The sequence below is a fragment of the Muscardinus avellanarius genome (genome assembly GCF_963383645.1).
Source record: "Muscardinus avellanarius genome assembly, chromosome: 11".
Taxonomy (NCBI): Eukaryota; Metazoa; Chordata; class Mammalia; order Rodentia; family Gliridae; genus Muscardinus; species Muscardinus avellanarius.
In genome coordinates this window covers 63,364,000-63,380,565 of record NC_137797.1, presented here as the reverse complement: position 1 = coordinate 63,380,565, position 16,566 = coordinate 63,364,000, and the positions used below count along the sequence as shown (strand labels likewise).

Here is a 16,566-nt window from a genome sequence, read left to right as displayed (position 1 = left end):
CATCAGGGTCAGGCTTGAAGTCCAAAGTCTCATCCATCATTTGATTCAGGCACCAATAGATGAGGCTCCTCTAGTACATTCCTTCAGGTGCAGGGACTTTCAGTGGAGTCCTTGATCAAGCTCACTCATATTGCCTTATGAGAGCTGTCTGTGAACATCTCGTCACAACTTCTGTCCAGTAACATCATGTTAGTTGTTTGAAATTGGACATTGTGGGAGAATTTATACTACAGAAACTGGCAAGCTCTGCAAATCAGGGCTTTAGAGTTTTTTCCCCGGAGACCAGTTGTTAGTTAAACATTTACTAACATACCACTGCTTATGTCCTAAAAATACAAGTTATCTGCCTCCCACACACTGAACATACAATGCTGAGACAGGGACAGGATAAGAGACACTACTCTTCAAGATGGGGAATGGGAGAGCAGTCACTTAACCATTAAAATTCTGATATCTGCGCAGGGCATGGTGGAGTATGCTTGTAATCTTAGTAGTTGGGGAGGCTGAAGCAGGAGGATCTCAAGTTCATGGACAGCCTCAACAATTTAGCAAGGCCCTCTGTAGCTTAGTGAGACCCTGTTTCAAAATAAAAAATAAAATAGGGCTGAAGGTGCAGCTCAGAGATAGAATGCCCCTGGTTTCACCCAGGAATGGATAGCACATACCTAAAATCCCAGTACTTCGGAGGCTGAGACAGAAGGATTGCAGGTTCAAGGACAGCCTGAAAAAGGCAGTAAGGCTCTCAGCAACCTAGCAAGACCCCATTTTCAAAACAAAACAAAACAAAATTAAAAGGCTGAGTGTAACCGGGCGTGGTGGTCACGCTTGTAATCCCCACACTTGGGAGGCGGAGACAGGAGGATCACACAGGTTCGAAGCCAGCTGTGCTGGCTTAAGAGACCCTGTTTCCAAATAAAAATAAGATAAAATGGATCTGGGAGTGTAGCCCGGAGGTAGAAGGGTTTCCAGGAACCCGAGTACCACCAAAAAAAAAAAAAAAAAAAAAAAAAAAAAGGCTGAGTGTAGCTTGGAGGTAGAATCCCCTGGGTTCAATCTCCAGTACCTGAAAAAAAAAATTTATATCTATCCAGGAATATATCTCAGTCCACCCCAGATCCAGCATTCCCTGGGTTAGGGCCTGACTGTGTTCTGTGGAAAGTTTTCCTATGACTCATCATGGTTCTTCTGTACTCCTAGATCCACCCTTGTAGCCCTGGGCTCTCTACCTTCTGACATGTCTCCCTTTCCTTCTTTCTTTCTTTCTTTCTTTCTTTCTTTCTTTCTTTCTTTCTTTCTTTCTTTCTTTCTTTCTTTCTTTCTTTCTTTGTGTAGTACTGGGGATTGAACCCAGTGGCATTCTACTTCCAAGCGACACCTCCAGTCCTATTTTTTTTTTTTTTTCCAGGTCTGGGGATGGAACCCAGGGGCATTCAACCACAGAGCTACACCTCCTGCTCTGTTTTTTTTTTTTTTTTTTAAATTCTTTATTTTGAAACAAGGTCTCACTGAGTTGCAAAGGGCCTCAGTAAGTAGCTGAGGCTGTCTGCGAATCATGATCCTCCTGTCTCAGCCTCCCAAATGCTGGGAGTAAAAGTACCCGGCATGTCTTTCCTTCTAAATAGGAAATGACCTAAGTTTGTAGCTCAGTAGTTCTCTGAGTGGACTTTCCTGCTCAGAGAAATTGGGGGGCCAGAGACTTCTTTTTATTTTGAATTATCTCTATTCCTTATGGTTCAAACTGGTATTTCTTTTACTATTAAAATCCTCCTTAAGCCTCAGCTACTTAGTGAGGCCTTCCACAACTTAGTGAGACCCTGTTTTTTAAAAAATAAAGAATTAAGAGCGGGGTGTGGTGGCAACACTTGTAATTCCAGTGCTTGGGAGGCTGAGACAGGAGGATTGCACAGGTTCGAAGCCAGCCTCAGCTACTTAGTGATGCTCTCAGCAACTTAGTGAGAAAATAAGTCTGGGAGTGTAGCCCAGAGGTAGAAGGGCTTCCAGGAACCCCAGTACCACCACCAATAAATAAATAAATAAATAAATAAATAAATAAATAAATAAATAAATAAATTTTAAAAAATCAGGCTGGGGTGTACCTTGGAGGTAGAATGCCCCTGGGTTCAATCTCTAATTACAAAAAAGAAAAGAAAGAAAGAAAGAAAGAAAGAAAGAAAGAAAGAAAGAAAGAAAGAGAGGAATCCTTCTTAAAATTAAAACTCTTGCCGGGTGTGGTGGACAATACTTATAATCCCTGTGCTTGGGAGGTGGAGACAGGAGGATTGCGCCTTAAGCCTTGCTGGCTTAAGAGACCCTGTTTCCAAATAAAAATATAAAATAGGTCTGGGAGTGTAGCCCAAAGGTAGAAGGGTTCCATCCCCAGTACCACCAAAAAAAAAAAAACCAAAAAACTCTGCAAGAGAGCCGGGCATGGTGGTGTACGCCTGTAATCCCAGTACTTGGGAGGCTGAGACAAAAGGATTGCAGGTTTAAGGACAGCCTCACCAACTAACTGAGGTCCTTCACAATTTAGTGAGACCATGTTTCAAAACACTCCTGGGTTCAATCCCCCATTCACCTCCCCCATACACAAAATCTATGAAAGATGTGACATATACCTGTAATCCCAATATTTGAGAGGCTGAGACAGGAGGATCACGCAGGTTCGAAGCCAGCCTCAGCTGCTTAGTGAAGCTCTCAGCAACTTAGTGAGACCCTGTTTCCAAGTGAAATATAAAAATAGGTCTGAGTTGAGACCCCAGGATCGAGGATTGTGGTGCTGTTCACAGCCTCAGCTACTTAGTGAGGCCCTCTGCAACTCAGTGAGGCCCGGTTCCAAAATAAAAGAATAAAAAGTAGGGAAGGGAGTATAGCTCGGAGGTCAAATGCCCCTGGGTTCCATCCCCAGACCCGCGCAAAAAAAAAAAAAAGCCTGAGAGTGTAGCCCAGAGGTAGAAAGCCCCTGGGTTCCATTCCCAGTAAAACACACACACACACACACACACACACACACACACACACACACACATAAAAAATAGGGCTGTGTGTATATCTTGGAGGTAGAATGGCTCTGGGTTCAATCCCCAGTACCACAAATAAAACAAAACAAATAAACAAAAAACAAGGCCAGTGGTGTGATATGGAGGTAAAATACCCCTGAATTCAATCCCCAGTACCACATATGAAAATAATTATTTAATTAATTAATTAAATAAAATAAAAAATGAACTGGGGGTGTAGCTCAGAGGTAGAATGCCCCAGGGTTCAATCCTTAGCACGAAACAAAACAAAACAATCCTGCGGGAGTCGGGCATGGTGGCACATGTCTATAATTTCAGTAGTTGGGTTGCAGAAACAGAAGGATACCTGGTTTGAGATTAGTGGGTAGTAATTTAGCAAGACCCTGTGGGTTTTTTTGTTTGTTTGTTTTGTGGGGGGGGATGAAGATTAAACACAGGGGCATTTTATTTCTGAGCTATTCCCTGAGCTACTGTGTGTGTGTGTGTGTGTGTGTGTGTGTGTGTGTGGTACTGGGGGTGGAACCCAGAGGCTTTCTACCTCTGAGCTATACTCCCAGACCTATTTTATATTTTATTTGGAAACAGGGTCTCACTAAGTTGCTGAGAGCCTCACTCAGTAGCTGAGGCTGGCTTTGAACCTGCATAATCCTCCTTTCTCAGCCTCCCAAGCGCGGGGATTACAAGCGTGCGCCACCACACCTGGCCCCTGAGCTCCATTTTATTTTTATTTTGAGACAGGGTCTTGCTAGGTTAATCAACGTCTCATTATTTCCTGAAGCTGGCTGCGGACCTGTGATCTTCCTGTGTCAACTTCCCAAGTACTAGAATTACAAGCATGCACCACCATACTTGGCAAGACCCTATATTTTTTTTTTTTAATAAATAGGGCTTGGAGTGTGTGTGTGTGTGTGTGTGTGTGTGTGTGTGTGTGTGTATTCATTCCATGGGCTCCTTAAATAATGAATTGTAGTCTATTCACGTAGACAAAAGGCACTGTACTCTGTCAAGACAAACACTTATTTAGGCTAAAGTCAGTGTCATGGGACCACATCTTGAAGATTCTTAGAAGCGCTTTTGTCTAGTTGAGAGGATTATAGAACATGACCTTAAATTGTAGATCTCAACAATATGTTAGGTCTTAATGAAGGGTTTAACAACTGACCTTTTTATTTACTCTCGTCTTAATTTGAAGGCCACATTTCACTCACTGGCAGTGCCTGGATTTGGGGTGTGTGTGTGTGTGCGCGTGCTACTTGGGATGGAACCCAGGGGCATTCTATCACCAATCTACACCCGAGCCATATTTTTTATTCTTTTTTTTTTTTTTTTGTGTGTGTGTGTGTGTGTGTGTGTGTGTGTGCTACTGGGGATTGAACCCAGGGGCATTCTACCTCCGAGCTACACCCCCTGCCCTATTTTTTATTCTTTATTTTGAAACAGGGTCTCACTGAGTTGCAGAGGGCCTCACTAAGTAGTAGCTGAGGCTGGCCGTGCACCACGAATCCTCCGGTCTCAAGCGTTCCAAATGCTGGGATTACAAGTGTGCACCACCACACCTGACTGGATTTGATTTTTGTCCTGAGGTCTTTTCTTACTTTGAGAGCCTTTGTCAGACAAAGAAGAAACAAAAGTTTTAATTTTCAATGTATCAAGTCCTATTAGAAATATTTTCTCTAATTCTGCTTGAAAACTGAACAGTTCCTTTTTCTTCTTCTTTTTTTTTGGTTTATCTCTCCCCTGAAATGTCTTATCATAGGCAGCTAAAATAAGCTAATTGGCATTTTCACTATTCTGCCTGGAAATATCTCTAGCTAAATTCACAACTTTGTTAGATATCATTTTTGGCTTCCAAGTTACCATAGGTGATAGCCAATACATAACTCAGGTTCTTCTTTCTCCAGCTTTTAATAACAATTTCCTCATGGTTCTTCTGCCTTCGTTAATAATCTCTTCCCTATCCTTCTAACCTCTGCTGGACAGTCTCAAAGCACTGCTACATATTTTAAATTTTTGTCATGTTAGCATCTCACTTCTGATACTAACTTCTATTTCATGTTTTTTGTTTTTGTTTTTGTTTTTGTTTTTTGCAGGTCTGGGGATGGAACCCAGGGTCATTCGACCTCTGAGCTACAGCCCCTGCCCTATTTTTTATTCTTTGTTTTGAAACCGGGTCTCACTGAGTTGCGGAGGGCCTCACTAAGTAGCTGAGGCTGTCCGCGAACCGCGATTCTCCCGTCTCAGCCTCCCGAATGCTGGGATTACAAGCGTGTGCCACCACGCCCGGCACTCATGTGTTTTTGTTTTTTGTTTTATGAAGTTGTTGTTATTTATCTAATTTGGGGTATACTGGAAATTGAATTCAAGGGTATTCTGTCTCTGAGCTACACTCCCACCCCAATTTTATTTTATTATTTATCTATTTATTTTATTTTGGTAGTGGAGATTGAATCCAGAGGTATTCTACGTCCAAGCTACATCCCAGCCCTTTTTTTTTTTTCTATTTTTATTTTGAAATAGGGTCTTGCTAGGCTGCAAAGAGCCTCACCTCCTTGCTGAGGCTGTCCTTGAGCCTGTGTTCCTCCTGTCTCAGCCTTCCAAGTACTGGGATTATAGGCATGTGCTACCACACTGGCTTTATTTATTTATTTTTTATTGTGAAACAGGGTCTCACTAAATTGCTGAGGCTGGCCTGTGATCCTTCTGTCTCAGCCTCCCAAGTACTGGCATTACCTGTATGTGCCACCGTACCTAGCTGTTTTGGTTATTTATTAGTATGACATACCAGCTAAAAACATAGACTTTTTTTCCCCTTTCTGTGGTACTGAGGATCAAATCCAGAGCCTTGCACACACTAGGCAAGCACTCTACTGAGCTGTACAACCAGCCCTAAGAGAGTCTGTTTTTTGATTATTTGGTTCTTGGTTTTGTTTTATTTGGTTTGGTGGTATACCCAGGGGTATTAGATATATGTCCAGGGGTATTATACTTTCAAGCTATTATACCCCTAGCCCTATTTTATTTTATTTATTTTTGTGGTGCTGGAGATTGAACCCCAGTGCATTCTACATCCAAGTTAACCCCTAGCCCCCTCTTTTTTCACTGAGTTGCAAAGAGCCTCACTAAGTAGCTGAGGCTGTCCATGAATGACAATCTTACTGTCTCAGCCTCCCAAATGCTGGGATTACAAGCATGCACCTCCACACCTGGCTAAATTATTTATTTATTTATTTATTTATTTATTTATTTATTTATTTTTGTGTGTGGTACTGGGGATAGAACCGAGGGACAGTCTACCTCTGAGCCACACCCCCAACCCTATTTTCCTTCCTTCCTTCCTTCCTTCCTTCCTTCCTTCCTTCCTTCCTTCCTTTCCTTATTATTTTTGTGGTCCTGGAGACTGAACCCAGGGTCCTTCTACCTCTTGACTATACCCCTATTCCTATTTTATTTTTTATGTTGAAACAGGGTCTCTCTATATTGCTGAGAGCCCCACTAAGTTGCTGAGGCTGGCTTCGAACCTGCAATACTCCTATCTCAATCTCCCAAGTATTGGGATTACAAGCATGCGACACCATGCCTGGCTTATTGTTTATTTTATTTTATTTTATTTTTGCAATATTGAGAATTGAACAAGGGGCATTCTATTTCCAAGGTACACCCCCAGTCCTATTTTTTAAATGCTTTATTTTGAAACAGAGTCTCACTTAGTTGAGGAGGGCCTCACAAGGTTTCTGAGGCTGGCTGCAAACCTATGACCCTCCTGTTTTAGCATCTCAAGTACTGGAATTATAGGCGTGTGCCACTGCCTCCAGCCCCAAACTCATCACTTTTAATTTCTGCCTCCAATAAAGCTCTAGGACCTGAACACAGCAGAGCCGAGATTTTTGTGGCTTTGTATCGAGGAGGATCTTTACTCCAGTTTCCAGTAAGATAGTCCTTATTTCTACCTGAGACCTCATCAAACTTGTTTTTCCCATCCATGTTTCTACCAACATTCTAATCACGACCACTTAAGTAATCTCTAAAAAGTGTCAGATTTGCCCTGTGTGATCCTCTTCTTCTGAGTCCTCCCCAGAATTGCCTTTAATACTTTTTTCATGTATTCATGGCAGGGAGTCTAGGCTCTTTCTTTCTTTCTTTCTTTCTTTCTTTCTTTCTTTCTTTCTTTCCTTCCTTCCTTCCTTCCTTCCTTCCTTCCTTCCTTCCTTCCTTCTTTCATTTTTTGTGTGTATGTGTATGTGGTAGTAGAATTTGAACCTAGGGTGCATTCTACCTCTGAGCTATACCCCCAGCTCTATATTATTTTTTATGTGGGAATAGGGTCTCAATCCTCCTGTCTTAATCTCCCAAGTACTGGGTTTACAGGTGTGTGCCACCACACCTGGCTAGTTTAGGCTTTTCCTAACCTGTTCCAAACTCTTCCACTCTCTACCATGAACCAGTTCCAAAGCCATTTTCACATTTTCAGGTATTTGTTATAGCAATAGCCCACTCTCATTACCAATGTTCTTAGTTCATTTTGTGGTGCTGTAATAGAATACCACCTATGGCATAATTTATAATAAACATACATTTGTTAGCTCATGGTTCTGGAGGCTAGGAAGCCCAAGGTCAAGGGGCCAGTATCAGTGAGGACATTCTTTTTTTCTTTTCTTTTCTTTTTTGATACTGGAGATTTTTTTATTTTTATTTTTTATTTTTGATACTGGGAATTGAACCCAGGGGCATTCTACTTCCGAGCTATACCCCAGCCCTACTTTTTATTCCTTATTTTGAAACAAGGTCTGACTAAGTTGTAGAGGGCCTCACTTAAGTAGCTGAGGCTAGCTGCAAACCTGTGATCCTCCTGTCTCACCCTCCCAAGTACTGGATTACAAGCATATGCTAAAACACCCAACCTGTGAGGATCTTCTTGTTACTTTTCCATGATGGAGGGACAGAGAAGGCAAGCAGGTGGGTGGGTCATAAACTCATCTCTTTATGTGGCACCTATTCCTTTAATAAGTTCATTAATCAATATGAGGGATTTGATCTCCGTGACTCAAATACTTCACAGTAGGCCCCACCTCCCAACACTACTGCCATGGAGATGACCTTTCTAACACATGAACTTTAAGGGACATATTCAAGTGGCAAGAGCTACAAGAGAGTTCAAGAATGCTGAAAATAGAGAGGTAGCTGGTAGTATCAACACTTAGAAGGTCGCAGTGACTGGGGCTTCTTGTGTCCACAGGCCTCTCCAACATCAACCAGACTCATCTTGATTTCCACTTCTCCTCTGATAGAACTGGTGGTATGGAGATCCAGCAGGCCAGCCTCATGTTCTTTATACAGCTTCCTCCCAATGCTACCTGGTCTACCAACGTGAGGGTTCTTGTGCTGAGCCCACGTGACACCAACCTCACCTTGGCTACTCAGTACCTGCTGGAGGTGGCTGCCACTGGCTGGTACCAGCTCATCCTGGGGCCTGAAGCTCAGGCTGCCTGCAGCAAGGGGCACCTTACTCTGGAGCTAGTACCTGAAGGCCAGGTAGCCCCAAGCTCAGTCGTGCTAGGGGGTGCTTTCCATAGGCCTTTTGTATCCGCCCGGGTAAGAGCTGGGGGCAAGCACCGGGTTCGCCGAAGAGGCATCGACTGCCAGGGAGGGTCCAGGATGTGCTGTCGACAAGAGTTCTTTGTAGACTTCCGTGAGATTGGCTGGCACGACTGGATCATCCAGCCTGAGGGCTACGCGATGAACTTCTGCACGGGGCAGTGCCCATTACATGTGGCAGGCATGCCTGGCATTGCTGCCTCCTTCCACACTGCAGTGCTCAATCTGCTCAAAGCCAACACAGCTGCTGGCACCGCCGGAGGGGGCTCATGCTGTGTGCCCACGGCACGTCGCCCCCTGTCTCTGCTCTATTATGACAGGGACAGCAACATTGTCAAGACTGACATACCTGACATGGTGGTAGAGGCCTGTGGGTGCAGTTAGTCTACGTGTGGCATAGCAGCAGAGGTGCCCTTCCCCAAGGACGGAATGAGCCCCCTCCTGCCTCTGTCTAGGATGTGGACCACCACTTCCCGAGCAACCTATGGAAATTCTCCCACCTCTGACTTGAGGAGAGCTCTATCTGCCATCTTCATGACCTTTGCCCTTTCTCCCAGGGCACATCTATCCTGCATGTCCCTCGTGCTCAAACCCTACTCTAGGGACTCTAAGTCACCTCCAGCCATGAGCAGTGCCATCTTATTCCCAAGCAGAGGCACTCTGAGTTCACCCTTCACCAACTCCGTAATCTATGATGCCTCCTTGACCTTCCACCTGATGGTTCCCACTCCGGGATGAGTTGACCCAGCCTCTCCCTCTGACTTTCCTGGCTCTAGAGAGCCCTTCCTAAGAGTCACCAAGGACTATGTTAATGTTCTCCAGAGTGACAGTCACCCCATTCTGGGCTTTGAGGCATTTACTCCTTTCTTGCCTGAGTAGGCTGCTCATGCTCTCTGCACATTCTTATCTATTCTTTGCCCTTTTCTGCCCTGCTCTGTCCTTGGGGCTGACTTGCCTAAGCTAAGTCCTCTGAGCTCCCACCTCCTCTGGCTTCTTTCTGGGTTTGACCCAGGGGAAACCCAGGCAGGAGACCAAAGGATAGGAGGATATGAAGATCAGACTTTCTTATTCCTGCTGCCCACTTGCCTACATGCCATGGCTCTCTGTAACTGTGTCTCCGCTGTGCCTCCAGAGCTCCTATCCAGCTACCCCCTTCCGTGGCTCCAGTTCTTCCTAGGTCCTGACAACTCTGTTTCAACACTATGAATTTCTAATGGTCTTTCCCTTTTCTAGTTCCTGGTGCTTCAGCATTCTTTGTTGGTGCCTCTACCAACAAGGAACCACACCGCTGTAAATCATTCTTCACACCGGGCGCGGTGGCGCACGCTTGTCATCCCAGCATTCGGGAGGCTGAGACCGGAGGATCACGGTTCGCGCCAGCCTCAGCTACTTAGTGAGGCCCTCTGCAACTCAGTGAGACCCTGGTTCAAAATAAAGAATAAAAAAATAGAGCTAGGAGCATAGCTCAGAGGTAGAATGCCCCCGGGTTCCATCCCAGTGCCGCAAAATAACAATAACAATTTATTATTATTATTATTATTATTATTATTATTAGTGCTTGGGGTGAAATCCAGGGGCTACACTCCCAGACCTAATTTTTTTATATTTTATTTGGAAACAGGGTCTCACTGAGTTGCTGAGAGCCTCAAAAAGTAGCTGAGGCTGGCTTTGAACCTGTGTGATCCTCCTGTCTTAGCTTCCCAAGTACTGGGATTACAAGCGTGTGCCACCACACCCGGCTTAATCATTATTATTTTTTAGCCGGGCGTGGTGGCTCATGCTTGTAATCCCAGCATTCAGGATGTTGAGACGATGTTGAGATGGCAGTTCATGGATGGCCTCAGCTACTTAGTGAGGCTCTTTGTAACTCAGCAAAAGCCTGTTTCAAAAAATAAAAATAAAAAACTAAAATATAGGGCTGGGCATGTAGCTTGGAGGTAGAATGCCCTAGGTTCCATTCCTAGTGACACCAACCAGTAGGTTCCATCCCCCAGTGCCACAAAATAATAATAATAATGATAATAATAATATATATTATATAATAATATATTATATAATAATAATAATAGTTATTATTGTTATTATTCACTAGGTCCTTCTGATGACACAGGCGGCCCCTGCCTGGCCCTGCCTGACACCCTGATGGCCCCGAGCCTGCTCTGCTCTGCTCTCCTTTCGCATGGACCCTCAGAGCTGAGTTGCTGTATCCATCTCACACTTATGCCTCTTCCTCTCCAAGGCTGCCTTCTCTTCATCCTTAGGCCCCTTCTATACTCCCAGACCTATCTTTTGAGGATCTCACAGCTAATAAAAAACTAAGTATTGAAGCCAGATGTGATGGCACACACCTATAATACCAATACTTAGGAGGCTGAGACAGGAGGATTGCAAGTCTGACATTTTAGTGAGACCCTGTTTCAAATTTTAAAATAAAATAGGGCTAGGGGTGTGGCTTGGAGGTAGAATGCCCCTGAGTTCAGTCTCCAGTGCCACAAAAAGAAAAGAAAAAAAAGTAGGGTTTGGATGTTCCTCTCTTCCCTTTGTGCTCCAAGAGATGAGACAGATCGATGATCAATCATCAAGTGAGCCGACACCCCGTGGGTGTGCATGTGGCAGGAGGCAGAGGCATGCTTACGCTGGCTGCCAGGACCTCTGACTTGCCTTTCTTTCAGCCACCCCCAGAGCTGCAGCCAGGATTCCGATCTGGAAGCTAGAACTGGCAAGGCCTTTCCCAGCCCCATCCCCACCCTGTGGTACTGGGGAATGAACTCAGGGACATTCTATCTCTGAACTATGCCCCCAGTTCCCTCCTTTTTTGTAGCACTGGGGATTGAACCCAGCAGCACCATTCTACCTCCAACCTACACCCCCAGTCCTATTTTTTTTTATTCTTTTTTATTTTGAAACAGGGTCTCGCTAATTGCAGAGGGCCTCGTGAAGTAACTGAGGCTGACCACAAACCCGCGATCCTCCTGTCTCAGCCTCCCAAATACCGGGATTACAAGTGTGCACCACCACGCCTGGCTTTACTTAGAGCCTCACTAAAGTTGCTAAGGCTCATCCTGAACCCACAATTCTCTTGTCTCAGCCTCCCAAATACTGGGATTACAAGTGTGCACCTCCATGGGTGGCTACTATAGGGCCTTTGAGGGGGACCAGAAGAAGAGGAGGAAGGCCTGGGCAGAGGAGAGGGTAGCATTTGCCCTGAAGCAGGGTCGGTCCTCTTTAGACCTTTGCCCTTCTTCCCCCACCACCTCCTCCCTATGGCTGGATAGCCCTGAACCATGGGGTCGATATTGTCTGCAGCCCAAGGCCGAGTTTGCGCAAAACCCACGTGTCCTTTGGGGAACGTGATGTCTGTGTTTGCTCAGTTTATAATCCCTTCCTAGCAGGGTAAGAGGTCCCTGAAATGGGAATGCTAGAGGAGAAAGTCTGAAAGTGACCTCCTGGGGGACAGCAAGTCTGAGCAGTGAGGCTTCCTGAACAACCCAGAGAAATCGCCCCGCCTTTCCTTGTGGAGACCTTCATCTGAAGAGGGTTTCTGATGTCTCCCCCTCCCCCATCTTCCAGGGTCCCCCTACTTCACCTCTCTCCCAGATCTTTCTTCCTTTTCAAGCCCCAGGACCAAACTGAAGTAAGGCAAAATGAGGTGCTTACCTTGGGGACAAATTTTTAAGGTGAATGCACAAAAATTAATCAAGAGAAGTAATATTTTAATGAAAAATTTTTAAACATCAAAATCAATGCGTAAAAAAAATCCACGCTGAACAAAAAAGCGTATTTTAAAATGCACGCAGGATCCATATTATTTCCTTTCTTTTTGGCTCTGCTTTTTGTAAAAAGGGGAAAGTGTGGGTCTGTCTTCTTCCAAACATTTTCTTCCTGAGCCGCCTTACCCCTACCTCTAGACTCCTCCAGGCCGTTCTCATTCGGGGCCAGATAAGTACTCCTGCCACTTCTACTTCCTTACCCACCCCCAAACCTGTCGCTACCCCAGCCCCCAGCCAGGTTGGTGGTAGGGCAGGCAATGAGGCAGATGGCTGGGGTATTTATAACCTGGGAGCACTTCTTGGGAAAAGTGACTAAGATGCTGAAGAGCGTATTTATAGCTGAAGTTCTGACGTAAGTGCCAGTGGGAGGCAGGGCTGGGCCAGGTTTATATGGAAGGGGGTGGGAAGAGCTGGAAATTGGGGGCACCTGACAGAGAGGGTGTGGAGAGGTGGGGTCAGTGACTCCCGCAGCCACTTCCTGCTACCCTGCTACTTCTCCTTACTCTGTCTCCTGGCCCCAACCTGGTGAGCCCTTTGGGCACCACCACCACGGGCCGACAATTCCATTTTCAGTCTCATGTTCCAGACCCCAGGGGCTAGAGGATGGCCACTCACCTGCAGCAAGCAACAGAGAGGAAGCCAGGAGCTGGAGATGGCACCGACCAGAGGGTTTGAATATGTTTCAGGGCCTAGAGAGAAATGCAGAGTGCACAGGAGTATTTTGAGGGTCTTAGCATCCCTTCTCGTCCCTCACCACATGGTGTCCGAGTGTCTAGGAAGTGTCTGGTACCCATCAATGAGTTCCACTGCCATGTGTCAGGGTGATGGGGTCTAAAACCAAAGGTAGCAGCAAGGCAGTCTTGAGGACAGCCTCTGCTCTCCGGCAGTGGTGAGGGGGAACAGCGGAGGAAGCAGCCCTTCCCTGACTCTGCAGGGGAGACAGGGTCCCCAGAGCGAGAGGGAATGGCACATGCCCCATCTTTCTGCTTCCCAGAGCAGCCCCTTCCCTGTCCCTGGGAAGCTCTGGTCAGCAGCATAAGCCAGCTGCTGTCCAGTGGCACGGCACTGCCACATGGTGGACACCGGTGGTACTGAGGCCTGTCCCTCCAGACGCAACCCCTTTTCCAGGGCCAGATCTAATACCCCCTTGATGGAGGGAGAAGGATAAGTGGAGTAGGAACACATTTCCAAATCACATTTCCTTCCCAACAGTTTCTTCCCTGCCGCCTCCCCCAGCTTCTTGAAGAAACTGGGGCAGAAAGAGAAAAACTAGCCCAAGGCTCTTCCTCTTGAATTCAAGTTGCAGGGTCCCTCCTACCTCTAATTAAAGTCAGCGAGGACCGGGCGAGGTGGTACACACCTGTAATCCCAGATACTCAAGAGGCCGAGGTAGAAGGATCACTTGAACTCAGGAGTGCTGGGCTGGCCCAGGCAACAGAGCAAAACCTCATCTCAAGATGGAATAAAGCCAGGTGTTGGGGCACAGGTCTGTAATCCCAGTACTTGGGAGGCTGAGACAGGAGAATCGTAGATTGGAAGCTAGCCTCAGCAACTCAGCAAGGACCTCAGCCATTTAGTGAGACCCTGTTTCAAAATAAAGAAACCTCCCATTTCCCAACCCCATTTATAGAGGTCTGGCAGCACTTCTAGGATGCCTCAAATTTAGGCAATTCCTACAGTGCCCTGAAAGAGAAGCAGTCGCCCGGGTACTGACCCATCCGAGTCGCATGCCTCTCTGCCAGACTCGATGGACTCTGCCCTGCTATGAGGTTGCATCACTATTACCCCCACCTCTTTGGGTTTCCCCAGACATCACAGAAGCACATCCTCCAGCCCTTGCTCTGGCCCTCCTCCACATCGCGCACCAGTCCAATTGGACTCTGGGCAGCCAGCATAGGCAGGGTCAGGGGTGACTTCCATGTCCCGTGGTACTGCCACCTTGGCCTGAGCAAAGTACTCCGTTCTCCTACCGCCCCTAACCTCTCACCGCTGACCCAGCCCCAGTTCTAGAAATAGACCATAATTCTCCCTGTGGCCCAGAGACCCCAGAGAAATAAACACTGGAACTCACAGCTGTCCCACAGATACTGCTGGAGCACTGGCAGCTGAGCAAACTGGGAAGGCTGGACCTATGGGGGAACTGCCCTTCCCAGCTGGCTCGTATGGAGTCCCTCCTCTGAGTCCAGACCTTGGGAGTTGAGCATGTGAAATCATCCTCTTTCTTGCATCATGCGTGTCCACATTGCCCCCCCCCATGCCCCTGCCTCAAGCCACCACAGCCAGATGGTGAAACCCGAGCTCCAGGGGGGGACCTCCACCCCCTGCAGGGGCCTGATGGGCAGCACAGCTGGCCAATCCTAAGGCTCAGAGGGTAGGTCTGCCGGCTGGCAACTAGTTGAAGAAGCCCCAGGCAGCTGGCTCTAAAGAGGTCCAGTTGGTAATACACATGAACTCTGAAGGTCAAGCAGAGCTATCCATTGGATGATCCTTGCGGCCTTGCTGAGTCCCAGGGCCTACCCTTGGTCACAGGTAGCTGTGGCACTGGTGTCTGCTGCTGCTGAGCCCTCGCTGGCCCCCTCGTGCTCAGACTCAATAGACCCACGGCCATACAAGGCTCCCAACCAGGGCCGTCCACCAGGAGCATGGGGGTCCCTGATGTCCAGCTCTGGCCGGTGCTGCTGTGGGCCCTGCTATGGGCACAGAATGCAAGATCTGCCTGCCCCTCCTGTGGGGGCCCAACACTGGCACCCCAAGCAGAACGAGCTCTGATCTTGGAGCTAGCCAAGCAGCAAATCCTGGAGGGGCTGCACCTGACCAGTCGCCCCAGAATAACCCATCCTCCACCCCAGGCAGCGCTGACCAGAGCCCTTCGGAGACTCCGGCCGGGGAATGTGGCTCCAGGGAGCGGGGAAGAGGTCATCAGTTTTGCTACCAACACAGGTGGGTGAGGAGAGAGACAGGCAGAGAGCAGACAGGGAAGGGGAGGGAGAAGAGGCAGAGGGAGTGGGGTGTGGCAGGAGGAGCAGGGCAGGGAGTGACTGTGGACATACCAGGAAGTCCTTTCTTTTTCTTAAGGCGGTGTGAGGGAGAGCAGTGGGCAGGCTTGGGGGAGCTTCTGAGGGGAGGTTCATCACTGCTCACATTTCTCTTTCCTTCCTGCGTCTTTCGGGCAGACTCCTCCACTTCAACCTGCAGCTCCATGCTCACCTTCCACCTGTCCACTCTTGGGTCCCACCGCCTGTACCACGCCCGCCTCTGGCTGCACGTGCTCCCCACCCTTCCTGGTAGTCTTTACCTGAGGATCTTCCGATGGGGCCCGAGGAGCAGGCTCCGCAGATCCCGGACCCTCCTGGCTGAGCACCAGCTGACTACCCCGGGCTGGCATGCCTTGACTCTGCCCTCTAGTGGCTTCAGGAGTGAGGAGTCCGGTGTTCTGAAACTCCAGCTCGACTGCAAACCCCTGGAAGGCAACGGCACAGTTGTTGGTCCACTGAAGCCGCTTCTGGACACAGCGGGACACCAGCGACCCTTCCTGGAGCTTAAGATCCGAGCCAAAGAGCCTGGAACAGGCCGGACTAGGAGGAGGACCCCCACTTGTGACCCCGAGACTCCCTTATGCTGTAGGCGAGACCACTATGTAGACTTCCAGGAACTGGGATGGCGGGACTGGATCTTGCAGCCCGAGGGGTACCAGCTGAATTACTGCAGCGGTCAGTGTCCCCCCCACCTGGCCGGCAGCCCGGGTATCGCAGCGTCCTTCCATTCTGCAGTCTTCAGTCTCCTCAAAGCCAACAGCCCTTCACCTGAGGGTACCTCCTGCTGTGTCCCCACTGCCCGAAGGCCTCTCTCTCTCCTCTACCTTGACCATAATGGAAATGTGGTCAAGACGGATGTGCCAGATATGGTGGTAGAGGCCTGTGGCTGTAGCTAGCAAGAGGATCTGGGGGTTTGGAGTGAAGAGATCAATTGGGGGTTCCCAGGCAAAGCACATCTGTGTCTGGAGAAATCAGATTTCCTGATCCATGCCTCAGCCCAACAGGCCACCTGGCGGTATGACTGGGTTGACCCTGATGGGACCCAAATGGGCACTTTCTTGTCCCAGACACACCTGCTGCACGCTGGTTGATGTGTGGGCAAATAGGTAGTGCTTCCTCTAAAGGTACTCAGACAGCATGATTTCCTACCCT

General features: G+C 47.8%; 2 protein-coding genes across 2 annotated transcripts in view; both read left to right on the top strand.

Moving 5' to 3' along the window:
• INHBC (inhibin subunit beta C) overlaps window positions 1–8,993 on the top strand; it is a gene marked incomplete at both ends in the record, with an annotated part of 11,071 nt that extends 2,078 nt beyond the window's left edge. The window contains one exon of the mRNA XM_080706568.1: window positions 8,251–8,993. Within this exon, the coding sequence (XP_080562694.1) occupies window positions 8,251–8,993 (743 nt within the window). The remainder of the gene's footprint in view (window positions 1–8,250) is intronic.
• Window positions 8,994–15,021: 6,028 nt separating this feature from the next.
• On the top strand, window positions 15,022–16,310 carry INHBE (inhibin subunit beta E; the record flags this gene model as incomplete). The annotated part of the gene is made up of 2 exons (XM_080706464.1): window positions 15,022–15,319; window positions 15,553–16,310. 2 exons carry the CDS (start codon window positions 15,022–15,024, stop codon window positions 16,308–16,310), a joined length of 1,056 nt encoding a protein of 351 aa, XP_080562590.1.
• Between the last annotated feature and the right edge of the window lie 256 nt (window positions 16,311–16,566).